This window comes from Nestor notabilis, unplaced genomic scaffold (genome assembly GCF_000696875.1).
Source record: "Nestor notabilis isolate BGI_N333 unplaced genomic scaffold, ASM69687v1 scaffold13712, whole genome shotgun sequence".
In the NCBI taxonomy this organism is placed as follows: Eukaryota; Metazoa; Chordata; class Aves; order Psittaciformes; family Psittacidae; genus Nestor; species Nestor notabilis.
In genome coordinates, this window is record NW_009919786.1 from 2956 (window position 1) to 30550 (window position 27595).

General features: G+C 36.5%; 1 protein-coding gene across 1 annotated transcript; it reads right to left on the reverse strand.

Annotated features, from left to right (window-relative positions):
• Positions 1–1323: 1323 nt before the first annotated feature.
• On the reverse strand, positions 1324–27595 carry CPT1A (carnitine palmitoyltransferase 1A (liver)). The gene is made up of 18 exons (XM_010010383.1): positions 27447–27595; positions 26511–26650; positions 25937–26108; positions 22661–22762; positions 21818–21955; positions 20983–21060; positions 20207–20314; positions 19080–19167; positions 16482–16677; positions 15199–15387; positions 14436–14541; positions 12616–12732; positions 11602–11766; positions 10452–10586; positions 7547–7699; positions 6251–6355; positions 3128–3220; positions 1324–1638 (listed from the first exon to the last, which is right to left on the reverse strand). Exons 1-18 carry the CDS (start codon positions 27585–27587, stop codon positions 1552–1554), a joined length of 2313 nt encoding a protein of 770 aa, XP_010008685.1. The 5' UTR covers positions 27588–27595; the 3' UTR covers positions 1324–1551.

Here is a 27595-nt window from a genome sequence, read left to right on the forward strand (position 1 = left end):
CTGCACTGCAGGATGTAAAAAGTAACTACACCGAAAAGAAAAGCCTGGGGAAGAGAAGCATTACATACAAAGTTACTCTATTTTGTAGTAGCCGTTTTATTTCTGTGCTTGGAAACACTAGGCTCCATTTTTTTGAATGAAATAGCTTTCTCCTTCCTTCTTGTATCCTTCAGATACTGCTTGACCAAAACTGTCCCCTGGGAGGAGTTTGAGGTGGCCAGAATTTTCCCATTCTGGAGCTATTTTCCACTGCTTAAATAGCGTGCCCTTCTCATGCAGGTGGTAGGCAAAGTAGTAGTGGTTATTCCAGGCTGAAAGCAGGCAACCTGCAACCGACCGGCCTCCGCAGGCAGCTTGCTTGCTTCATAGGCTGTCCAACTGGTTGCATTTAACTAAATTGGCACTTGCTGGGACCCAGAAGCTCTTACCTCAAATGACCAATGGTACCACTCACCAAACTCAACACAGGTGTCTATGTAACTCTGAAACAAAGTTATTCCTGCACTTCATTGGGACTCACGGGAGCATTTCATTAGAGCTATAAACCTAACTGCACCGTATGGCAACATACTCAATTCTGCTCATGCCACATCAATCTAACTTACGATTTGAAAACTACATCTACATTACTATTACTTCACCTCCTCACCACAGAGACAATGTAAAACCAGCTCCTTCCATCAGGTTTTTTCCTGGGCTTAGCATCTCTGTATTTTTTAAGGCACTCAACTGAACAAGCACACAGGTCCATTTATTTATAGAGAAAGAAAATCAATGATGTGGCAAACATCCTTGTAGGTAGTAAGAAAAATGTGATACCTGCTAATTAGGTGACAATTTACTACCTGATGTAGCATAACTACAACAATGTTGTGGGTTTTTTTTTCAAAACCCCCAACATTTCTACAACTTGGGGTGTTACAGTGGGTTATATCAGGGGGATTTTGTCTGCTTTACAGAAAGTACTTAAAAAAACCCAACCTCCAAACAAAACAAAAAAACCAAACAAACAAACAAATCACAACAACAATCAAAAAAAACCCAAACCCCGAACAACAGAAAACAATAAAGGTAAACAGCCACAAGTTTTGTCATTCTTTGACGTAAAGCAGCAGATACATTGAAGAACATTCTGCTATTAATACATAGCAAATCAAACTTTTTCTAATATTTGAGTTTAAGATGGTGTGTTTTATCCCTTTGATTCTGGAATACAAGGAGACTAATTTTAAGTAAGGAAAGAGCAAGTGTATAAAAAATTAAGAGAAAACTGCAGGAGTTAGAATATACATGGACTTCATGCAATGATACTACATCCCTAGAAACAGACAAGATTTCAAAAGCCATCCTTTGTGGAACAAACTCTTCCAAACTACTGAAAAAAAAAATAAAAATGAAACATTCAATACACTGCTAAGGTTTTCACAGGTGATCAAGAAGATGCTGACTCAGTTTCTTCACCAGCTCCTGTTTGACAAACCTTGCTCTCGTTCACTGTGCAGAAGAGTTTGCATCCCACAACAGGAGGTTGCTTGGTACCAGTAAGGCAAATCACTTGTTGCAGTTTTTAATAAGGTTAAATAAACCCATGATGTCAACCATTGCTTTCATGATGTTTTTCCCAAAACGATGAGAATCCTTTAAAAGGAACAAACAAAAAACCAAAACCAAAGAGTTGTACTGTCAATCAACAGTTATCTTTTAGGCAAAAGAAGGAAACTTTTAGCATTTTTTAAATTTTGGAACTTACAGAATTAGAGTATCTATTTTACCATAAAATGTGGAATTTAAACCACAAAAATATTTAATGTTATACAAATTAATCTAGGCTTCTGCTATTACTGACCTCATCATTATGCATCTACTTTCCTACAAACAGAACTGAGATCATCTCCTTCTGAAATCAGATGCATCTGTAGCTTTCTGTGACTTTAAAACAACTGGGTTTCAGTATTGTTTTCTTACACCAGATTTTGCAAAAGCTAATTTTCACAAGACAAAAGAATGTTCAAAAAGTGTCTCACTAATGACATAGAAGTACTGAAAGAGTAGAAAAAGTTTTTCTATTTTGAGTTCCTATGAGAACCCTGATTTTTTTTGCCATTGAAAAATTACCTGAAGTATTGAAAATGAAAATCACAGTTATCTAAGTGTAAACAAACCATGAACCTGTTCTGTTTATTCTAAGTATCAGATGAAAGGTACAAGGAAGAAGTAGGATTACAAAATAAATGAGCAGCTACATTACGGGATCTACTGCAAAGACCCTAATAATATCAAGGCCATGCACGTGAAATGCCTTTTCTGTATGGACCTTTGACTAGTAAATAAGACACACAGGGAAATTCAAAGTACAAGCTAACAGCCATCTGAAGAACAATTTGGACTGCGACAAAAATAAAGTTGTACTTCCTCATCTTTAATGATTAACCAATAGCACCAAGATCTTTTCAGACAAGTTAAGGTCAAACAAGGAAAACTAGTTCAGCTATGTCATCCTGTACAAACTCAGCATGTTTACTGAAGTCATAAAAATCTAAAAGGGAAGGATGATTTGCATGCCTCTGCAACAGCAGACTAGTCAATAGATGACATCTACCCCATTCTAATAATGGGTGTTATTCTAACAAATTTTTCATTAATTATGTTTCTCAAGCACAGATTAACACTTACATGACACCTTCTTTCAGTATTATTTAAACTAAAAAGACCTGAAGAATAGGGAGCATACATCTTACTCTGTCTTTATAACTGCAACCAGAGACAAATCAAAGCAAAACTGTAATAACAAAAAAACCCTTACTGTTTATTGGACGGGTATGAGTCATTTTACATGAGTTCCAAGGAACTACTTGTATGTAAAGACAACTGTGGGCCACATGCTTTGTTTATGCTTGAAAGCATAAGTGAAATAGAATATGACTTCCCTGGTTCATAAAGGTATTAAATTTGTAAAGTGGAGACAAAAAAAATACACCCAACAAAACAGCATATGTTGACAAAGAAAAGGCAAATTGTAACTGTATGTTGCAAGTCCTCCTGATTCCTTTTAGAGAATTTGTAGAACAGTTTTATAAGCAGATATCAGAACAGATTTATTAATCTGTAAAAAAGGACTGATTCTTACCGTCTTAGAACAAGATATTTTGCTGGAGACATGAAAATGGATGGAGGCTTCACCCATGATAATATAAGAAACACCATAACCATCATCAGCCACCTAGGGGAAGAAGAGAAAAAAAATTTCTGAACTTTTACCTCTCCATTCCTGAATTATCTTATATATAACAACACAATTCTTACTATGCCATTTTTAAAATGAGTTGCAATTTCTCCTTAAGCAAAACTTAAGCTTCCACATTTAATGCATCATTTCTGAAGATTGAGTAACAGTTCTAGCCTCATCTGAAGTGCATGGAATTAGCATTTTCTGAATATATTTCTGTAATATTTCACAGCTTTAGTATTTTTAAATAGAATACTTGTTCAAAGAGCTTCTGCTATCAAGGTCTGGTCCAAAACAGCTATACAGCTTCAGTGCTTAAGTTGAAAGGCATCATAGAATAGTTAGGGTTGGAAAGGACCTTAAGATCATCTAGTTCCAACCCCCCTGCCATGAGCAGGGACACCACACACTAGACTGTGTCACCCAAGGCTCTGTTCAACCTGGCCTTGAACACCGCCAGGAATGGAGCATTTATCACTTCTTTGGAAAACCTATTCCAGTGCCTCCCCACCCTCACTGTGAAGAACTTCTTCCTTATATCTAATCTAAACTTCCCCTGTTTAAGTTTAAACCTGTTACTCCTTGTCCTACCACTAGAGTCCCTAATGAAGAGTCCCTGCCCAGCATCCTTGTAGGCCCCCTTCAGATACTGGAAGGCTGCTAGGAGGTCTCCATGCACCTGCTCTTCTCCAGGCTGAACAGCCCCAACTTCCTTAGGAATAAAATAGTTCAGTTGTATACCTGAACTTACTGTTTCATGGGATCACTCTGCAGATGTAAACAAATACAGTATGTAAATACAAAGTATGCAAGCCTTGTATTATGAAAAATTACCCAAAGGCAAAGTCATCCGACCCTACAGCAAAGATATGATTCTGAACACCCATATCATGAGCAGAGTTCTGGTCCAGTTTCAGTATTAGCAGCATTAACTGTCCCAGGTTTCAGTCTGATGTTATAATTAAGTATACCTAGTAAACACAGACTACCCTGCTGCTACCATTCTTTTCCTTCCTAACTCAAAGGATCACAACCTCCAAGAGCTTTGTTCTCACTGCTGCTAAGCAGCCTCAAAGTCTGCTCTCTCTTAATGCTACAGGGCTAGAGTCTACAAAACACTTGGAAAACAAACAAAAACCACCACCACCACACACACATTGAAAAGCCTGATGTACTGAATCTTTAGGCCACTTCAGCAAACTAAAGCACAGTTTTCGTAAGGATACAAGAAATTATTATTTCGGGCAGTGTGCGCTCACAGCCCAGAAAGCCAGTCATATACTGGGCTGCCCCAAAAGGAGCAAAACCAGCAAGTCAAAGGAGGTGATCCTGTCCCTCTACTCTGCTCTCATGAGACCCCACTTGGAATATTGTGCACAGTTCTGGTGTTCTCAACATAAGAAGGACATGGAGCTGTTGGAGCAAGTCCAGAGGAGGGCCATAAGAATGACCAGGGGGCTGGAGCACCTCGTGTATGAAGACAGGCTGCGAAAGTTGGGGCTGTTCAGCCTGGATAAGAAAAGCTTGTTAGCAGCCTTCCAGTGTCTGAAGGGAGCCTATAAGGACGTTGGGGAGGGACTCTTCATTAGGGACTGTAGTGATAAGACAAGGGATAACAGGTTCAAACTCCAACAGGGTGAGTTCAGGTTAGATATACGGAAGAAGTTCTTTACTGTGAGGGTGGGGAGGCACTGGAATAGGTTTGCCAAAGAAGTGAGAAATGCTCCATCCCTGGCGGTGTTCAAGGCCAGGTTGGATAGGGCCTTGGATGACATGGTTTAGTGTGAGGTGTCCCTGCTCATGGCAGGGGGGTTGGAACTAGACAATCTTAAGGTCCTTTCTAACTCTAACTATTCTATGATGAAAGGAAGAATAAGCAGGGTTATTTGGAAAGACAAGTAACTGAAGAAAGGAAATTAGAGGAATGAAGAAATAGTGAGAAGGGAGCAGTTAATGTAGCATTAGCAAAAACAACAGGGAAGTGTTAGAAATTCCTGTAGCCAAACCCCTATTTTATTGCCAGACCACACCTTTTTTGAGATACTAAATACTGACTTTATAATTGGCTGGAGCAAGTCAGTTTCTCACAAATGAGCAGCACTACAATAGCTATGCTTCCTTGATATTGCAATTTAAACTCATTCCAACCTCAAGAACCACTGAAAGCTGTATCAGAAATGTGAATAAATAAACAATAAAAACAAAGAAAACCCCAAACCCCGAATTCCAGCTTGACAAACTAGCCAAAATACACTGTACCTGTCATCCTAATCTCTGTGTGGCAAAGAACCGTCCTGTGATCCTTCTCGTTATTCTTTCAGAAGAAATGTTTTTTGAAAACAGATTAATCTAGTCTATAGCCCCGTAAATTCTGCTTAACAGATCTTGTTAATAATAATGTTGTCAATGATGGTCATGTTCAAATCCCAGAAAAACACTACAGCAAGTCAGTAGCTTGTGAAAACTCTAACAATACACTAGTTTTTTTTAAAGTCTACAGAAGCTGTAGAACATGGTTTTATTTTTGACTTAGCCACTATTCACACTTAGAAGGGCAAGTAGAACAATGTGAGCAGCTTAATTTGGAGGAAAGCATGAACAGTTTTTTTAAGATTTATCAGGAAATATAAAGAATAAGTCAAGTATAATTAATCTTACAAATCCCAACCTTAAAATCTAGTTTAAGTAGTAAGGCATTTGTCAGTGTACAGAATCTCTGGGCATATGTAATGTGATAAGAGCCCTCATTTTATCAGATCTCTCTGCCAGGTAGGCCTTTATCACATTAGATAACTGTGTCTTTCCTTAAGCATAATCGATTCTTGTAGTGCCATATGAGAAAAAGGCGATGCAGGTTTTTCTGAGCACGTCCACGTAATGAGAAAGCATTAAGCATGTTGATTTAACAGCATGTGTTGCACCTTCGATGTGCAATATTAAGGTATTACAGCTTTGAAGTTTTTAAAGTGGCATATTCAAAATAAAACTGGTTTTTAAAGGAGTCCTTGTATTTAGCAAACATACCGGTCCAAATCCTCCACCACACGATAACATTTCAGGATTCTTCTTTAAATCAATGTGTTGCTGTGGTGTCTGACTCGTTGACAACCGCCAAGGTTCTGACAAAACCTTTATTAGATATGAAAGAGATGCAAACAAGTATCATACACTGTTTAAGAACATGCAACTTTCTCAAAAACTAGTCAAGGTAAGTTAGAAAGCACTCACTAAAGTAATATTAAGGATGACTCCAGTTCCCATTTCAATGGAATGAACAATTAAGAAGGCTTAAAAGAAACAGCTAAACTTGTCCTGATATGCCAACCATTAACATACGAAGTTGCGATGCCAGTTCCTCAAAGAGAATAAAAGTTGTTTCAGTAGAAACAGTATTTCAAAACAGATTAATCGGGTCTATAGCTGGGGAAGTTCTGCATAACTGGTCTTGTTAACGACAAGATTGTTAATGGCCACAGTGAGATCCCAGTAAGATACTACATTGAGTTAGAAGCTGGTAAAATCTCTACCAATGTAGGTGTAACTTGAAAGTCTGCAAAATCTGTAGAAAGTTGTTTTAATCTTGACTTCACCCCTAGTCACATTTAGGAGGGCAAGCAGACAAATGTGAGTAGCTTAATTTGTAGACAAGCTGAAACACATTTTTTATTAATCAGGAAACATGAACAACTGCAATATAATTACTTTTACAGAATGCAACTTTAAAATCTAGTTTAAGTAATAAAACATTTGTCATGGTAATAAAGAGTGACATTAATGTTGTGCTTTAAAAAACCAAAACAAAACAAAAAATCACCCAAAAAACAAACAAAAAATCCCCCCAAAAAAACAAACAAAAAACCCCCAAAACCAAACAAACAAAAAAAAAAACCCCAACCCCCCCCCAATATACAATTCCTATAATTCACAGTAAAATAAAGTGATTTTGTCACAGTACCAAAAGAACATTCTCTCAAGAAAACACAGCCTTTTTTGCTACCTTGAAAATATGTAAAAACCACAAGCAATGTTTGTTTGTTTTTTGGGGTTTTTTTTAATACTGACTATAACTTTCTTGCAATCCTTGATAACATGTATTATACTACAAAGCTCACAGAAAGTATTACTATATGCTTATTAATAACTGCATACATAAAGCAAAATGAAAGTAACTTGTAATCTGTCAGCAGATATTAAGCAATGTTACCTCTTACCTTTTTTCTTAGGAAAATCTGAGTTCTATAACTATGTCAGCAGATACCACAAAACACTAGGTTAAAAAAGGATTTTTTTTACTGTAATTAATAGTTGTAAGTCACTTACTTCCTTAAGGAAAGGAGAATCTACAGCCAGGTACTTGGAGACAACATAAAGACAGAAGAGATGGCGGTCAATGCCAGAACCAGTCATGGCGAGACGATATAAGTGCTGATGTTTGGCAGCAGCAAGCCGGAAGACCTTCAGCTTATTTTCATTCTGCCAGTGAAACAAAGATAAAGAAAAATCAGTTAAGTGAACTGGATGGAGGTGTGGAAACTAAGTTACAGCAATGGCTCTCAAGCCTAGAACATGTAAGGGTCAAGTACATTATATAACTGTATATTTAGTTTCTAGAGACAGTGGTCTTAGAGTTACAGAAGAACAAATCTCAACAGGATTTAAGAAAAGCTGGAACTTCAACAGCTGTTTTAGAAGACAGACTGACAACACTGAAGGTATTGGGTCCATGAATGCTGGTTATTTTCTAAAGGCCTTCTCTTAAAACCTCAGGAGCAGGCAATTCCAGTCAGAAGTCATGCAAACAGGAATGGAAAGCTGCATCAAGGGACGTTCAGACTGGACATTAGGAAAAGGTTCTTCACTGGGAGGATGGCGAGTCACTGAAACTGGCTCCCCAGGGAAGTGGTCAGGGCACCAAGCCTGTTCAAGGAGTGTCTGGATGATGCTTGTTGTCATACAGTTTAGTTTCAGGCAGTCCTGCAAGAAGCAGGGAGTTGGACTCAGTGATCCTTATGGATCCCTTGCAATCTGAGATACCCCATAGTTCTATGAACACTGTATGAATGTTGCAAGAGCTGAAAGTGCATGCCTGTTCAAAACAGTGAGCCATTCTGTTAAGATTTTATGATGTGAATGAACATACTGAGTATATGGCAACTGTCACTTCTTATCTCCAGCATCACTGCATTTTACACCGCTTATTGGGGACACAGTGAACAGGCTATATGGCTTCAGCAAGAGAAACTAGTAAATCACTTGTAGTCATGCTAAGTATGCCTACCATTGGCATCCAGGACTAAAGTTTTGTGGATAATCCATGGAAGATACATGCTCCAAGGAAATTCCAAGGAAAGTCCCAGGAAAAAGTAGAACAAGCAGTAAAGGCAGACAACTCTTTTGGAAATAATATATAAATGCATGTAATATATCTTCATAACATATAAAACCCCAAATTCACACTATGAAGGCAGGCTTCCTCTGCTCTGTTGCTGATCATTCCAGATGAAGGACAGTAATGAATCAACAAGTCTGAAAGAATCACGTTTGTAGTAACCATAAAAAAAAAAAATAAATATAATGAGCAGAATGATATCTTTTACATATATATATATCTTGCCATGTACGGGGCTACCTTATTCGTTTAACAAAAAAAGCAGACGTTAACTGCAGAGATGTAATAGCACTTAGTTTTCCCTTTAGGACTATGTTAAAATGACTTTCTATTCACAGGATAGTTGCATAGTAGCTGTACCATACAGTTGTGTATGACATCTTGACATGGCTGGATTTTCACACTTGAACTGATCTGATCACAGCTCCCAGCACAACATACTGAGGGGGATTTTACCTACACAGAACTTCCAGAAGGCAGAGGGAGAAAAAAGTTTTTTTCTTTCTCTAAGCATCTCTCTATCTGCAGTAACATTTATTCATAGAATCATGGGGTTCTTTCTTCCTAAAGAAAGAGCTTCAACTATTCATCTACTTAGACTTCTCGGCCCCTGGATCTGATCAACGAAAACTCTTTCCATTATGTAACTTACTTTTAAAGATTGTCAAAGTGAAAAAACAACCTCCCAAAGTAATGGCTTGGGGCTTTCAGGCTTCTCACTATTTCCCTCCTTACTCAGTATCCTTACTAGCAGAAATGTTTCCCTAATGTGTTCCTTCCTGAAATTTAAGTCCACTACTTCCTGGGACAGAGAACAGATTGTTCCCATCATGTCTGCATCAGCCTTTCTTATCCTCTTGAGTACAACCTGGCTCCCTATCTCTTCCACAGCGTTCTCTCCTCTTTAGACTAGGCAGAAATAATTGAGTTCAAACTCTGCGCACAGATCCTCTTCAGAGGTTTCTAGCCATCCTTTTTACTCTCCTTTGTACTCTCTTCAATCTGTCCTCTTTATAAATCCATATCTCAAGTGCGGTGTCCAAAACTGGACACACCATCCCAGCTAATGCTATATAAGGAAAAATGTTCAGGGACTACTAAAACTAAAGGGCAAGACTAACTCAAGTGAGGGCTGTGTTTTTCCCAATGGCGTAGCACTGAATGTGCTATGACAGTGTTCATTTACTGATTATTATAGTCCTAGATCTTTTCCATTGTAACTTCTACCCATGTGGCTGTTACTCTGGCTTGGATGTAATACCTTGAGTACATTCCTATTTAACAAAACTCTTTTTAAACTCAAATTTTTATTAATTTTGAAGAACTGAAAATCCCATTCAGCTTAGCAAAACCTGCTAATGTAATGATTTATTTCACCAACTGTATCTGTAAAAACCATAACTAACAGTAGATTAAAAGAACAGACAGCCCTCACCCTTCCCAGTATTGTCTAGGTTTTCCAAACCAAGAAGTTTTTTCCTAGACCATGCTTCTTTTGCTAATCAAAATGCCACAGGAAAGATTCCTGTGAGTGATACTTGCTTCCCTGTCAGAAGGAAAAGCCTAACTGGTAGCTAAGAGGTTACTCATTTCACAAATCTATGTTTGAGTTTTACAAGTCAAAAAAATCTCAGAAGTAATTTCAATTTTTGGACTTCAGGGACTATAAGAAATGGCGTATTTGGCTAAGTTACTGCCATTCTCTTTTGGTATAGCCTTGAATTTCTGCCATATTGACAGAAAATGTGCACTTCCCAAAAAACAAAGGTATCACTTCAAGTGGTGATAACTCATGTGCCTTGTGGATTGTATAGGACAATAACACCACGAACTTACACTTTCAGTTGGGTCTTCCATGGTCCGAACAAAGTTACACGATTCAACAGTACATGAACGAACAGTTTCAGTCCTGCCTTCTCTGAACAAGCGTGTCATAGAGGCTTCATATGTTAAAGAAAATTTTCCCATGTCCTTGGAAAGCGAAAAATAAGATCTTACAGGTTTAGCCAGACTTAGCCTCACTTTCTTAATCAATAGTTCAAGGAAAGCACACAGAGTATCAGTCTCTCCGCAAATTAAACTCAACATTTTTAGTAGCCCACCATTAGCAGTCTTACCTAAACATAAAGGCAAAAATAAGATTAGTAGCAGGATCAGATAAATGCTAATAGAACAACCAAACTAGCAAGGACTACCCTCAGTGTTTTATATTCAATCTTCTTTAGTTTATAACCAAAGACGACTCAAAAACCTGTTTAAGAATTCAGAGGCTTCCTAAGGAAGACAGCTGTGGTAAGTAACTGAGACAACTAACATCCTTAAAAGTACTTCCAGTTAAAAATTTAACAGCATGGAGGCACATGCCAGCGTGGGGATTTTCAAGATACATGAGAACTGAAAACAATCTGCAAAATCCAGGAAGTGTGGCTTCCACGTTTCCTGTAAATGTGCACAATCTACAGATTAAAAGTTGCCCAAAGATAGAAGTTTGTCTAAGACATGTTAAGAAGTGATGTATACAAAATACATACCAGAACAGATTTTGACAGGCTGTTCAGTTTTAGATATGGAAGATGGGAGTTCAAAATAAAAGAGATGGGTGGGTAATCAAACTATTTGCTGTGTAGTTACCCTAACCAATCATAAGAAAGACTGCAATAGTGATAGCAGTCAGGAAATCTGGATGCTTTGAAAAAACATTTGGGATTACTTAAAAAGTCTCAAATAGTATCTAAATAGCAACAACAAAAAAGCAAAATGAAAACCATAGATGTTGCTACACTGGGGTTTTCTGAAAGCAGGCTACAGGAAACGTGAACTAACAGAACACACAGGCAGGCATTTCTGTTAATCCTTTTAAGAAGTGTAGTAGTGACTACTGAATTAAGGATAGTTCCAAACTGAAAGTTAAGTTTGACATTGTTTAGAGCATGCTATACCCAACTTAATGATATTCTGTAAGTCAGAAACAGACTGTTCTTCTTACCCGATAGTGAGCAAGCTGCAGGGCAAGTTGCACGAAGGCATCAGGGCTGGTTTTTGCTTTCTTTATTAGTCCCTTTCCAAAAGTATCAAAGTAAAATGAACTGAAGTCCACATCATCTGCCAGAGCTACGGCAGTGCTCAGAGACCTCTCAATCATTTCTTGACACTAGAATAAATAAATATATACACAGGTGTGCATATGCATGCATTAATGGCTTTTGAAAGAACTGTTGAAAGAGTGCAAGTATTTTTAATTGATAACTAAGAAATGCTGCCTTTATGCATGCCAGAAACACTATTACCAATAATCTCCCTTTGGAGAAAGACGAGACGCTAGCTTTGGCAGAAAGTTAAAATTCAAAATGCTAATAAAAACGTTTAAGCAGTACACATCTGGACTCCAAGAATTAGACTTTAAAAAACCACCAGTATTAAGACTGTTCAGATCACTAGAATGACCCACAGAGATAGAACAGCAATAACTGTGTGGCTTCCAATCTGCCATGCATGCTTAATTAAACATACCACCAACCATTACCTTTTCATTAAAAAGTAAAATCCAAATAGGTGGTGGCAGTGTGTCTTGAACTCATGCCAAAAACGAAAATAAATCAAACCTTACTAGACACCTGTACAGAATTTTGAACACAAAAAAGACAGCTAATCTCAAGGAACCATTACAGGAAAGCGTTTGTTGTAATGATAGTAACAACTTCAATTTCATTTTATTACAGTTACTATTTAAAATAGGTGGCCACTTATTTTTGACATGTTGCCACCCAAGTAAGTTTCTAGTAAAAAGTTGGCATTTCCCAGCAAGAATTTTTAAAGTGACATTAAAAAACCTTGATATCTTTCCAAGTAAACTGAGTAATGTCCATACATGAAATACACATCTTACAGGATAAGAAGTAATTTTAAGCTGATTTATAGGGTTATCAATAAATACTTAAGTGATTTGACTGCTCAGAAAAAGATGAGCTTCTTCCCCAACCACTAGCTATTCTGTACTTACTTCTTCTGGAATTTCCCACTGCAGTTTGGTAGGAACAGGAATATTTTGATTGGTATCTCCTTTGCAATGCCCATCTTCTGAATAGCCCAGTTCAAGATACTCAGTTGCCATTACATTCTGCAAAGAATGATATTTCTTCAGAATTGCAGCACATTACATATTGCAGTGGAATTAGGATTTCATTGTGAAATCAGTAAAACCCATTTTCACCACGCAGTGAAATACGACATACAATTCATTTCCAAATACTGAAAACAGCTGCAAGAGAAGCCCTCTGTTTTACATCTTATTTGAAGGCATTTTTACTTGTGTTCTGAGTGGAAAAAATACCAGATATGCAAACAACAATTCTACTGGTACATTTTGTAGATGCTACTGAATTAATCAAAACATGTCAATGAAAAAACTACCTCAACTTACTGGTAGCAAAAAAAAAAAAAATAAATAAATCAAGTCTTAGAGGCTTAGATTTCACCACCTTTGATCTATTTACATTCTAGAGAGTTTCTGCAAGATTTTCATCCCACTCAAAATAGATTATTTTATATGTGCACTAGAGCTCTTAGGTGGAGAAGTAAAATGTTTCCAACATGAACAATAGAACTTGGAACAACAGACAAAAAAGGCTCAGTCTTACAAGACTTCAAACAACATCTTCAAAGTAAAAAATAACAAATAAATGAACAAACAACGCAGGATTATCAATAGATTCGAAGCTGCTCAATATGGAAAGAAAAAGCTTGACAAAGATCTATTGCATGTTCTATATATATTTCTAATCTCTTATTTTAATTTTCTCACTTATTTGTCAGAATTTGCCAAATATTAAATAAAGCTTAATCCATTCTGTTAAAAAAAAATAGGCAACATAAAGAGATAACAATAGATAACATTTTAGGAACAGAAATCCTACTTAGTTTATTTTAGTCATCTTAATTCTTAGGAGAAAATGAATCAACTAATAGTAAGTACAGGGATATGAGCTAAAGCATATAACAACACTCAAAAGAAACCAAAGGAACTCTTTCTCCAATGAGCTAGTCTAAACTGCACTGTCAAGTCAATCTCAAATCAGTTCAGCCTCCTTTCTTCCCTGGTTAGAGAATGCTGTGGTCCCACACAGCTGGAAACACTCATATAATAAAATTGGTACATTACCCGAGTGCCATTCAGACCCAAGAACCATTTGCATATATAATAAAATCAGAATCAGCTACTGTTCATGAAGTAGTTTTGAGTGTTGAGTCATGTAACTGGTTATATGTTTAAATTTCAAAAAGAAAAAAATCAAATAGGATTTCAAGTAATAAGCTAAGGTCGTGATGAACAGATGTGACAAAAAGTGCATTTATTCCATTCATTGCAGATAAACACAAGAGATAATATATCAATCTGCAGCTCATCAAACAATAGCTTAGAGGAAAAATTTAACTCTCTACTATTTCTTTAATTTTGAAAGTAAGTGTGGGATTTTTATAATGCAAGAAAGCTTAAGTGCCTTGGGAGCATGTATACATGCAAAATACAATGCTTTATCAAATCTGTTGATTTAGAATATTATAAACAGGTTAAATGGGGAACTGTATTACTTTTCTGTGAGACATCTATACTCATTAAAATGCAATAAAAACCTTTCATTTATACTTTTCTTTTAAGCAAGAGGGGGGTTTCTAAAGTCTACAGTCATTGTAGACACCAGCATGTAATCACTCACAAGCAACACGAACACAAAGGATTGAAAGTAACTGGCCATCTTCAGGACCATTGCACAGACCATATCCCATTATTTCATGCATTAACTTTTTGTACTAAACACCTACCTCCCAGAGGTGTCCAACAATAGGAGCATCTGCCCATGAGTGCTCTGCATTCAGACCCATTTTGCCATTTTTGAATATTATAAGAGTGAATGATTTATCAAACCACCTACAAGAGAAGTTTAAGATTTCCTGATGGTTTTGTACATTTCGAAAGCATTTTTACACTTCAACTCCACCTCTCTCAATAATTCCCATTCAAATGCACTAGTTCTTGGCTTCTCCCTCTCTCCCCAGTAATAGTTTATTTAAATCTTTCAGTACATTAAGAGAGTTTACTAAAAACAAAAAACCAAAAACAACAAAAAACCAAAAACGAACAAAACAAACAAAAAAAAACCACCACACACATAAAAAAAAACCAACTGAGAGACTATTTACCATGGCCTATAGAGACAGTATATGGGGGAATGGTTATAAACTCTAAGAGGGTAGATTTAGATCTGACAGAAAGGAGAAATGTCTTTTAGCATTAGAGTGGTGAAACACTGGGCAGGGTTCCCAGAGAAGTTGTGGGTGCCCCATCATTGGAAGTGTTCATAATCAGGTGGATTGGGCTTTGAGCAATCTGATGTAGTGAAAGACGTCCTTGCCTATGGTAAGGGAGGTAGACTGGATGATCTTTGAAGGTTGCTTCCAATGCATTCTGTGATTCAATGAAATTTATCAGCTTATAAGCCTCTAATTTATATGCATTAGTCACATGAACTAGTGAAATTCAAAAAAAAAAAAAAAAAAGGCGTGTTTTCCGGAGTCAATACTGTACCTGTCATAACATCTGCCATGTATTAGGGATTTTGCATATAAATCCAGTGACTTTACTGGGTCTTCTTCCATATACCCTCGCTTGTTGTCATCTAATGTCACAAAAAATGCTGCCTTTTCAATAGCATCTAAGGACTGTTTGTTCTTTCCATGGGTAAAATAAGCCTGTCGAGCTTTAGCCCATGGTACTCTGCAAAAAGAATTTCATTTATTGCCAGATTATGTGAATTTGTCAACATTTTATCACTCTTTTGATCACTATGAGATTACTGCTACTTTTAACAAATTTGAAGCAACTACTTTCATTGCATTTAAACTATATCAGCAGAGAAAACTTCAGAACATACATGTACAATGTAATCCTATTAACTAATTCAACATACCATACATGCAAACCTTAATCTAAATTCAAAATTTCTGAAGCATGCAATGCATCCAAATTATCTACATTTATAACTGAACAGAAGAAAATATCTATTATATGGAAGAAAATAGTAATAATAATGAAAACAATCAGATAAATATCCATTGCTGTAACACCTAAACCTGAGTCTGGACAATTGTCAATAAAGTTTCACTGGAAATGCCTGAAACAGATCTGAAGTTAAAGTTATCCTGAACAATGTAATTTCTGTACAGTTGCACCATGTATATTTACAAGTTTCTGTGGGCTTCCAAACATCTGTTTGTTTTAAAGCAGAAAGTGAGAAAAAGGTGGGACTCCTAGTAAGAAAGTATATCAAAATCCACAGTCACTCCCCCTTGTCCAGAAACAATTAGGCAGATTGAACTAAACTTGCCATGATTTAATTGAATTCAATGATCTTGTACCTAGAACCAACCTAGTACACAGTGCTTTATTCTGTAGATGTAAGACATGAATATGGAGTAACAGTTAGTGAATTCACATTCTTGATCTTAGGTTTTAAGATACTCTTAAAATGCCAGTGAAACCCAGAGCAGATATAAGATTTAGGTAGTTCAATATGTGTAATACTGTAAAGCTTCCAATTACCGCCCTTATGATAACCACAATTAAGCCAAACTCCTCCAGCTAAGTACACGTAATATGTATACAGGGATGCCACTGCAAAATTATTTTCAATTCCATGTAGTTACAAATGACTAAAGAGGTCTCACGTCTTAGTAATATACAAAATCAGGGATCAAGGTATAATCAGCTGACTGCAGACTATTTTAAAATTCCAAAGCCAGTATTGAACTAGTATATTATGCAACTATTTCTAAATATTAAAGTATAATTAAAAATAATAACCACCGTACCTATCTCCTGCAGTAAGAGCTGCTAGTTTCTCTTCACCAGCCTGAGGCTCTGAACCATCATCAAGAATTCTTTGCATCTGCTGTTCAATTTCTCGGGGTTTCAACAATCTACCATCATGGTACAGCCATACTTTGAAGTAACGGCCCTTATGATACACAACAATGTGTTTGCTGTCTTTCACGTGCTGGAGAGTATCTAGAATTGCAATCACTTATGTGAGAACAAGCTGAAGTCTCAAAACACTAATGCACTAAACATCAAACGCCTACTTCATGCCCTACCAGTTAGCCATAGCTTATTTATTTTAACAAAGTAATAAATAGTGTGAGATAAACCACTCCTCCATCTTATTTCAGCACAGATTCCTGCATGAAACAAGTCAAATACCCAGATTTGACAATCATCTGCATGCATAGTACCACAAATCTCCACACTGGTGACCAATATTAAACAGTGAAATCTGTATCTGAAAAGTGAGCACTAGTACTGTAGTCTCATTTAAGTAGTCAGCAAAAGAACACACTAAATGAGTCTGAGGAAAGGTACTTTTAAATCATCTGCATTCAAGTTCTAGACAGTTCACAGCATAGTCTGTGAGGAGTCTTAAAAGGGCACAAATTAAGTACCGTAAGTTTATTCACATGTATCCTGGCAGATACAGAGTGGGTACTCCATCTGTGGCCAAGAAATGTAGTGTTACGGAAATAAGTGAAGCAGAAAACCTAGGCCACAAATCTTTCCTAACTTTATTATTTATATGGCTTAATTGTCATAAGACTAAAGTACTAAAGTTCATCATGAAGGCATTATATCAAGCCACAGGTGAAGGTTTTTGCAGAAGCCAGGGAAAGCCCTCAATCGATGAAAACTGTTGGTTGACTCCCTTCACTACCTCAAAGAACTGTTATATTGCTATGAATCTGGAAAGAATCATTACTGTACTTGAATTTGAAAGACTGAGCTGGAGAAACTGAGGAGAACCATTAAGATATACAGGAGGTATTTTATCATCAGGTGGTATAGTTAGAATGGGTTACTGATACACTTTTGTGCAAAACTCATTTCAGAGTAAGAGAACACCAAATCCAAAGCTAAATGCAAACAGGTCAATATTTTATTGAGGACAGGGAGGAGGCAAGGGTTGCACTCTCAGTACTCGAAATACTCTAAATAACAATAGCTCACATAGCACATATGTATAATAGAGGTTTTAAAACTTGCTAGTTAAGCTACCAGTTCATGGTCACAGTAATCACCAGCTCCATTTTGCAGATAAAGACAGCTGAACCATAGCCAGGAAAATAATTCCTCAATAATCTACCAAAGACCAGCAACAGAACCAAGAGTAAAATCCTTTATGTTTTTTTATTCTTTACTTAATTGCAACTAACATGCCCAGAGGCAGCTTAAAACATAAGACTGAGTTGCAGATCTGAAAGTCAAAATAAAATATATACTATCTTCAAGTAACAACCCCACAGAAGAATCAGTCTCAAGATCTTGGATGATGTACTGACCATCAAAAAACGATGATATTTTATGTTGAGATACAACAACAAACAATTTATCAAAGGTTTGCCATTAACTGAAGTGAAATGCTCTTATGTGTATAGACAGTGTTAATGAATGCATGCAATGAGAGGATATGTACAGCTACAGTGAGAAAGTGTGTATGAATTGTCACAGAGACTTTTTTTTCTGACTGAGCTAACATGATGGCTTGTGATCATGTAGCCACATCCTTAGTTTTCCACAATAAACAGAAGCTGCAGGAGCAGACTTGGGCGAGAATGACCCTGCTGTAAGTCAACAGGTGCACACCTCCATCCAAAATTAAAATGTGAAAATTTAGTTACTCACAGCTTTGGATAATCAGACCACTGCTGGGAGTTAGGTCAGGGAAGGAACTAATGAAACCCAGAGTATGTATTTACTTAGTGCGTTACAGAGACAGTTTTGGACACCATCTTTATTACAGGTGATTTTACTTAGCTGATGTCTTATAGCACACACAATAGGTCAAGGTAACAGTGATGCTTGAAAACCTTGACAGGACTAAGACTGCACCTGCCTCTAAACTAGTTACACATTCACACTGAGAACACCTCATTGGGATGTTGTTGTGAATCATAAGCTGAAAGGAAAAAAGGTAAAGTCAAGCAAGCTAAAGGTTTTAAAATAGTTGAGATAAGAGAACACAACTTCAACAAAGATAAAACGATGGCTATCAAAGGCTCCTCAAAGAATAGAATGGAGAAAGTAAAGGTTATTTATAAATTAAAAGCACAGGGCAGACAATCTATATTTTTAGTTTAAATAAACGAAGGGACAAGAGAAAAAAAAAAACTCCAAAAAAAACAAACCCACAAAAACACCCAAACAAAAACCCCAAAACAAAACACCACACAAACCCCAACAAACTAAAGAAATTTTTCCTTTTAGCACACACTAGGAGTTCATTACTTCCTGAGTAGTGGAACACAGCATTGATGTGTCTGTTAGATCTTTAGCTGGGAAAAAAAAGGGATTTTAGCACATAATACCCCCAAAACTGAATTCCATTAAGATGCTTATTTTCCTTGGCTGGCCCTGCTTACCTGATTCCTCTCCTGGGATACGGGAGGTATTAAACATCCGTTCCCACTGAGCTGAGCAGAGTGGAACAGTAGATCCCATCAGAAGAATCTGTGCCACAAATATACATTAAAACATGCATGTATTTGGCATAAATTAAAAAAAAACCCAACAAAAACACCAAAACAAAACAGGATCTGGCTAAAAGACTGTAGAATATTAAGATTTACAAAATATAAACTCAGGATCCCCACCCCCAAATCGTCTTTTCTTGAATTACCTGTGGAAGATTTCACTGACATTCCGGTAGCTGTATTTTTTTCCCCTCCTACCAAAATCTCACCCTTGAGAAGGGATGAATGAGCCTAGCTAGCATCTGAAATCCAAAAAGCTCTCAATGGCCAGTCCAGATGCAAAAATTAAACATGCAGCATGCACTACACCTTAATTATTTCTTTTAAAGCCATTTCTGGCTGTGTAGGAACAAAAGTTCACATTTCTCAGATTTGTAGTTACATACAATTACTCACATTCCTGATCATCAACAAAAACTACTTAATTATTTCCACAATATTGTTCGCTACAACATACAGCCCCTGAACAGAACAGAAATTCAGAATGGGATTTACCTTGCCTATGTTTGCTACCTAGAAATTAGTGCAACACAGGATTTTATCATCATCTATACTTCAGCTGCCACTGACCCACTCTTGGCCTCAAGGTCCAGTCCTTTGTCCCAACTACCCCTTGTGCTCACACTACATGATACCTGAGACTTAACAGACTTTCAGACTTCAGTGGCTCGAAAGTACCATTACATGTTTAGTACATAACAATAGTATCTGTTGTATGCAATGCTTAACATACTCAAGTACAAGTCTCAGTCTTTTGGGCAAATACGTACATTAATTCTAAATACTGCAATTAGCTGGCATGACAGAATGCTGTGTTTCTGATAATTGGTAGTTTCTGCCCATGTAAAATTCAAGTAATAACCAAGATGTAAAAAAAATTTGTGGTCCCAAACATCTTACATATAGTTCTGACAATAAAACATTCCTCTCCTCTCCTCTCCCATTCTGAAAACAGATCAGCTTCTTGCAGATTGTGCTGGAAAAAGACCAAAGGCCACTTAAACTGATATACATACTGGCTTGATTTCTTGTCTGTCCAGTTTTTTCCGATAGAGCAAGATGGCATGGATAACATTACCAGCTCTAGCTGCCTGCAAGGTTGTGGGACATAAATAAAGGAAGTCCTACAAAGTACATAAAAAACATAAGTTAATGATTACCAGACTACATTTAAAATAAAAAGTAGTACTGATAGTAGTTCTCATCCACTTCCATCTAGTTTATTCTGGTTAATATGGAAAAGGCTTTAAAATTTATTAAGTGCACTAGTGCAGTGAGCTGATGACTTGAAAATTAAATTTCTTCAACAGCCAATCTGCTTAAACAGCATCAGTCCTGAAGTATAACTGATAGCTGCTCATCATCCCAGTAGAAAAGACAATGCTACTTGAATTCAAGACTACCATATTTCTTCTTTCTACTTCAAATTTTTGTATCTTTTTACAATTTTACTTCCTGTAAAGACATTTGTGAATATGAGCACACACCTTGTTGAATTGTGTTACGCATGAAGTTTTACATAGAGCTTTTGAAAGCATTGCTTGTTGTAGTAAGCACAAAACTGTATAGAGTCACTACTACATGCCTAAGTGGCAAAAGTTTATTATTAACATAGCACTGTACTTGAAGACGTTGGCTGCACATTAAAGGTTTTTCCTAAAAGGAAATAAAACCAAGGTCACATATTCAGTAGCAACGGATTTCTGAACAGGAAGATATAATGAAATAAGATAGCTGGCAGAAATTTTACTGTGCCTCTTTGACACATAAGGTGTTTATATTACTTACTTACCATTGCAAAATAGTTACTATTAACCATTATTGGTCCACGTCCTCTAAGGTAGACATATTCTTCCCACCAATCACTAACCTACAGTAGGAAGACAAAGAAAACCAGTAAAATCTCATTACTTCCACAATTTGTCTTCTACGTTAATGACTCCATAATACAACATTCCATACAGAAGCAGAAAGGAAACTGCTAGCTTGACTTCCTACTTAAAAAAGAGAAACAAAGAAACCCTAATTTGTGTTAACTTTAGGGAAAACCAGGAATTATCCTACAGTTTTCACTATGATGTTGGGATTTGGTTTTCTTTTTGGTAAAACCAAAACCAAACAAACAAATGAACAAAAAACACGAAACAACAACAAACAAAGACCAAGCCATACACACAGGAAAAAAAAAAATAAAAAACACCCACACCCAAAAAACCCCATACCACCACCACCAAAAAAACCCAAAAAAACCACCAATCAAACCACACAACCAACAAAAAAACCCCACCAACCCACACAACCAAGAAACCCCAAACAACCCCCCACCAAAAAACAAAAACCAAACAACAGAGCAGACAAAAAAAAGCAATCATAATGGCAAATGCTAAATCACCTGCTCTGGAATAATGAACACAAACGAGGATTTATTCTTTCAAGTTCCATTCACAAGACTGTTTACCAAACCACACAAGTTATTTCTGTGCAAATCAGGTGGTATCCAATGCACTTTACAAAAATATTAGGCAGTTTCAATTGCCTTCTTTTACATTTAAGAAAGATGAAAGGGCAACAGGGAACAAATTAACGTATGTCTATTGAACAATTGAGCTTCCTATTTATCTACTTACATAGTTTGTGGCCCACCAGGATTTTAGCTTCAAATACCACTGAAGCCTTGGTCCCAAATTAAATGCAAAATCTTTGGCAAGACCCTCCATTCTTCTGAACTCTTCATCATCCATAAGTGGCCGAACTGATTCCAGATACTAGAATACAGGAGAAGAATCAGTTTCAGTATGTAACTAATACACAGCTTTGCACCATTCTTACGTAAAGCATTTGAACTGTAGACAAACATTATCCAGGCTCAATTCGTAAGGTTGCAAATACCACGCTGTTAAAATAAGAGTATATACTTTTCTAAACATCTGCCTGCAAACTGCAAAAATTATATCTTTTTCCAGACATTTGTCAGCAAATCACAAGTGGAAGAGACTATTTCTCTTAAGATATATTTTCCACTCAAAATAGAAGACATGCAGTTTCTTCAGTATCAGGCAGTGAGATTTTTTTGTCTCTAAAACTCCAACCTGTGGTTTCGGTGACAGTGTCCTACTTACAGATTTTGCTATAAAGGTTTTGTGTCATAAAACACACTTTACGTTCAAGGTGTAGAAGCTAAAACTATTAAGCTTCAAAAGCCTGGAAATCATGCTTCGTTGCACAGTTTTACATCATCCAATATAAATTACATTAGCTTCAAATTGTCACCAGTGGTTTGTCATAACCTTTGTTTTAATTTCTATGCAGAAGTTTTCATTCATGACACCATATTAGTACCACCTTTTAATACTTCTTACAAGACATGGTAAAAAAACCCCAAAAAATAAAACCAAAAAACCAACAACTTCAAGAGCATCTAAATATGGATTCAATGTTACTGAAGATAATGAATTAATAAATATACATACCCTATTGACTGTGTCTGTAACAGCTGGAACTGGCAATCGGGGTAAAGATGCCTGGAAACTGTACAACATGGGTTTACGTCCCGAGAAGAGTTTTACAAGTGTCTGAAGAAAAGCAAAAACAAAATATGCACCCAAATTATTAGGTTCAACAAAAGAAAAATGAGAGTAATAAAGTGTAACTCAGTTCTTTTCACTGGCAAATTATACAGTACTAGATATCATATTTACTATCATATTTACTATCATATTTATCACTGTTACACAAATAAAAAAAGGCACTGACATAAATTGACTTCCTGAGGGTTAAACAACACGTCAGTGGAAGAGATACAGTTACAGTCATTCTTGACTATCTACTGGTCATTAGGCAATACTGTTGTTTATGAATGACACACCTTGACCTCAACAGAAAATAAAGACAATTACTTAGCACTTCTTCATACATTTCCCTCCGTAAAGATTCAAAAAGCCAGTCTAACAGTCGATCTTTTACTATATAGTAGATACTGCAAAATATCTATGTTGTGCTTGAAAAGAGGAATCATTAACCAACCAACTAAGGATTCTTTGGAATCATGGTTTAATATTTTCCAAAGATACAGCTCAACATTAATAATAGCATTGATGTTACAGGGAGTTTCTTCAAGCATGAGTCTGTCGCAGGTAGTCTACTGCATGATTTGAACACACCAAATTGTGCAAGCATGCCAGTGTTACACTCAGTGCTTGTGTTAAAAAAACCAAAACAACGCCAAAACAAACGAAAGAGCCAGAGACGACCATTCCCCTCTTAGCTTCACATATTAGAGCACCTGCGGTTTTCCATGGAAGACCAAAGACAGAAGCAGTATTTCTATTGATGCCTGCTTCTTAGCTGTGACACACACTAGGCTGAAAGTCTAGATTATACAACCTACAGGCCACGCACGAAAGAATTTTGACATTATCACCCTATTTCAGCATGAAATTAAGGTCAAGTATAAGAATCCAGTGGAACTTTTATTGTTGAAGTCAAATCGATAGGCAAATTAAGATTCAAGACCAAAGAGAAAGGATGTCATTTCACTATTAAATTTCTCCCGTCTATACCCCCCCCCAATTGCCAAATCTGAGAGTTTTTCCCTCACTCATTTTCTTTGGTCAGCACAGCTAGAGGAGGTTGTTTAAGGCAGCACAAAAGTATTAAGAATTGCAGAATACTACCAACAACAAAGACCTCCCAGCAATGGACAAATCTGTTTCAGAGTTGTTAGATGCACACTGCACACCACAGTGGTCAGCCCAATGAAAACTAGTTGTGCTTCATGACAATATAAATTTGAAGCCAGGTGAGGAGGAAAAAAAAAAGAAATTAAAAAAAATACCCACTCAGTTTTTCATAAGAAAATCTAATTCCATACTTGAAGGCAATTTTGTTCTAGAACTCTTTAGACAGGAAAAGCTGAAATTAACTTGAGGCAGAAAGTACCTGCTCAAGTGGCAAAAACAGCAAGCACATTTTATAGTATTTCTCTCTGAAGTAAACTTGTAGAGAATTTGTAACTGTTTGAAACCATTAAAGTGATCCAGACACATGTAGTTAATTACATCTCTAATTTCATATGCAAATACAGCAAATAATCTCATTCTAGCATATGTTGCATCTGTTCACAGATTATTATTATTATTTAACTTTTTTTTTTTTTAACTGCAATTAATACTTGCATTTTTCTCCTAATCCTGGTATGGGAAATTTGAGTTTAGGAGATTAAATACATACAATAAAACTGCCACCAGACTTCCAACCAGCCTGAAAAAAAAAATCACTTTGTAACATGACTGCAATCAGAGCTCAGGTTTTTGATCTGCTTGACTATGTGAACAGAATAAAGTATATTCATGATAGCTAAGAAAAAAAGAAAATCACACATAATCCAGAAAAACATGTCCAGAAAATTAGGCAATATTGAAGGACAATAAAAATCTAGAAAGCTAAGGTAGTTGATACTGTTTTCCTAAAGCAACCAGTCTTCTCTTTTGCTGGGACTAGCTAAAGAGAATTAGGTATTAAAATAGAACTTACAGATAAGACACTGCTGGACATACACCCTTATAGTGTTCTGCTTTTTAAAACATATATAATGCACAACAAAATACATATGCAACATGTAATAGCCAAAAATTTGCAAATACAATATGCAACAAAGCATGGTGAGTAGCATTACAATTCATACCATTTAAGGTTGATAAGGCAATATTAACAGCTTTAAAATATCTGTCTGGTAGGACATGCTGTAACCCCAGACATCTACAGCTTCAAGCAACTGACAGAAAACCTTACCATTCAGAGCCTGTACTGTACAAATTCATGTCATGAGGCTCCTGATACCGCTTCCAGGAGAAACTAGCAATTAGAAATTTGATTTGTAACACATGAACATTAAATTCTATTTTAACGCACCATTCTGGATACCTATTCTTGAACATACTTCATAATAAACCATAACATGGTGTTAAGTCTAACACACATTGGTTGATTTTTGACACTACAGAGACTGATTTTGTCATAATAGGACACTTAAGTTATTTCTACAACAATACGGGCAAAAGTGAGTAGAAAAAACTGTCCAAGCAACAAAACCCCACTTCCTCTCTTGGAGCACCTATATATACACACACATTTCCTCACTTTATACCTATCACATCCTTTTAGAACCCTTTTCCAAAGCACCACAGGAATCAGCAGGAGCCAGGTCACTCTCACCTTATGCTTATGTGAAAACTGGGTAGCAAGTTACCAGCCTTAGGCTTTTTCTCCAATTCATTTTGGAGGCATAGAATGAAATCGATTGAAAGGACATTCAGTACTGTCTTTAAGTATAAGATTAAATTAATAACAGATGACCAGAAATCCTAACATTTCAACAAAGAATTGGGATAGCGCTTTCTGGGGAGGACAAGATTCTTTGGTGTAGCTGCAGCCCAAGTTCTTCAAGCTGTACTTGCACATAGAGAAAAAGTAGGTGTATTTGAGTCACACAGCCTCAAGGCATTGGCAAATCCTGAAGTTATTCTTGCAGTGTTTACTGGTCCTTTTACAAGGCCATCCTGAATAGCTTAATTACAGTATCAGAAGGATGACAGTAATTAGTAGAAATACTACCCAACAGCCTGTTGGGTTCTCCTGTCCCATGACACAGAAAACACAAGAAAGGAAAAAAATCTACAAAATTTTATTTTTAGAGTTTTAAATGCAGATCAGATTGAAGATGAAACATTAAGAAAATAGATCCTTACCATCCAAATCTTGGTGCCTGCAGAAAGTTTGCCATGTTCAGCAAATATCCAACCGTGATAGGAAAGCAGCATTTTGAGAGAGTAGCGCATTGTGACAATAAGGGCAACCCAAAGCCCTGTGCCAAAAAGTATTCCACTCACGATGTTTTGTGTTTGGTTTGACATATAGCCACTATTTAAAACAAAAACCAGCACGTGCCAGTTAACATCAGTTTAAGTTCTAAAGAGAACCTAGTATTGCAAACCTAAGTCTAATGGTAGTGCAGGCAGACATTACACAAGTTTCAGGCCTGTTAAGCCCTTTTTCACAAACTCCTTTCCAACCACCCTCCCATGCAGTAAGATCAAAGGCCACAGAAGTTGCCAAATGTGCTTCCCAAAAAATCAGAAAACAATGTAGTAATACTGGTATAACAACCTACTGTTTTCATATCCTCATACATTTGCTTATTGGGCTTACCCCATCACAAACCTACTGTTCAAACACTGATTCACTTTAACAGGATTAGCTTTAAGAGTAGCTACAAATAAAATTGGTTTCCTTTAGAAAAAAGTACCTTTTCAGTCTACTTACGTTGTGTCAAGTGTTCGGTTGATTTTAGCTATTAATCCTAAAGAAGGATCAATTTTGGCATACATTGTTGACATCACACCCACAAGTACAATAAACCAGCTAGATGGGCTAGCAGGGAAAACACCGGTGATAATTCCATTCTGGAAAGAAAAGCCTTCACATAATTTTTTTCATACCAAAGTGGTTGACTTCATATTACCATGGAAGGAAACAAAAATCAACACATTTAAGTAATTTAGTTTTAAATAGTCCTTCTCGCAGCTTTATAAGAAGATTTTATTAAGACTACTGTTAATAAAAACATGTTTTTAAAAGAGATGTTAAAGTTAGCCTGTATCTTATCCAGTTTGCTACTCATAAAATACATACTTATCATTTATGATCCCATCAACGAAACAATAAATTCACAACAATCTATACCTCAACACAAACATTACTACTTAGCATAACTTATACAAGATAGATGTTCAGGTAACTTTTTGAAAACAGCAGAGATTCTCCTTAATTTGAAAATTTAATTTTGGCAAAGAATACATAAAATCAAGAGTGTAGTCTTGTACCTGTAAGTGATACGACACTAAAAATCACAACTACTTGTATTTCTGACTTATGTTAAATGATCATGTAATTACATGAGGTATTATGAAGAGAATGAAGTATATTAAATCTATCATTAATTTCAACATCTGCTACATCTTGCTTCCACAAAATAAATCGAACACATGCACCCTTTCAGTCTTTGCAGCATCACCCCATATTACCTTCCTCAGTATCCCTTGTCTTAACTAAAACTCACAAAAGTCTTCCACAGTAAAGAACTTTATTTGCCATAAAGGGAAAAAAAGAATATTTTTTTTTAACCTAAGCAAAACTTCAATAAATCTATAAAATGTTAAATAACCCTCAAGTTTGGTGGACTTGACTAATTTGAAATACCTTGAATCTGATGAACTTTTTCTTCCATGAATGAACACCAGATAGGCAAATTTGTTTGAGTGCCTCATGGCTCATTCGCAGGTCGATCCCATCTGGAGTTACTGTAAATTGAAAAGCTACTGCTTGATAAGCTTCTGCCATCTTTAGAA

Bases quoted from the DNA above. Each gene is read 5' to 3' on its own strand.
- CPT1A (XM_010010383.1), bottom strand. From the start codon at position 27,587: ATGGCAGAAGCTTATCAAGCAGTAGCTTTTCAATTTACAGTAACTCCA. The intron at 21,061-21,817 runs GTAAGTAGATAA...TTCCTACTGTAG, and splicing joins CCTGGTGGGCCACAAACTAT to GTTAGTGATTGGTGGGAAGA. The intron at 10,587-11,601 runs GTAAGAAGAACA...TCGCTTTCCAAG, and splicing joins TGCAGCTTGCTCACTATCGG to GACATGGGAAAATTTTCTTT.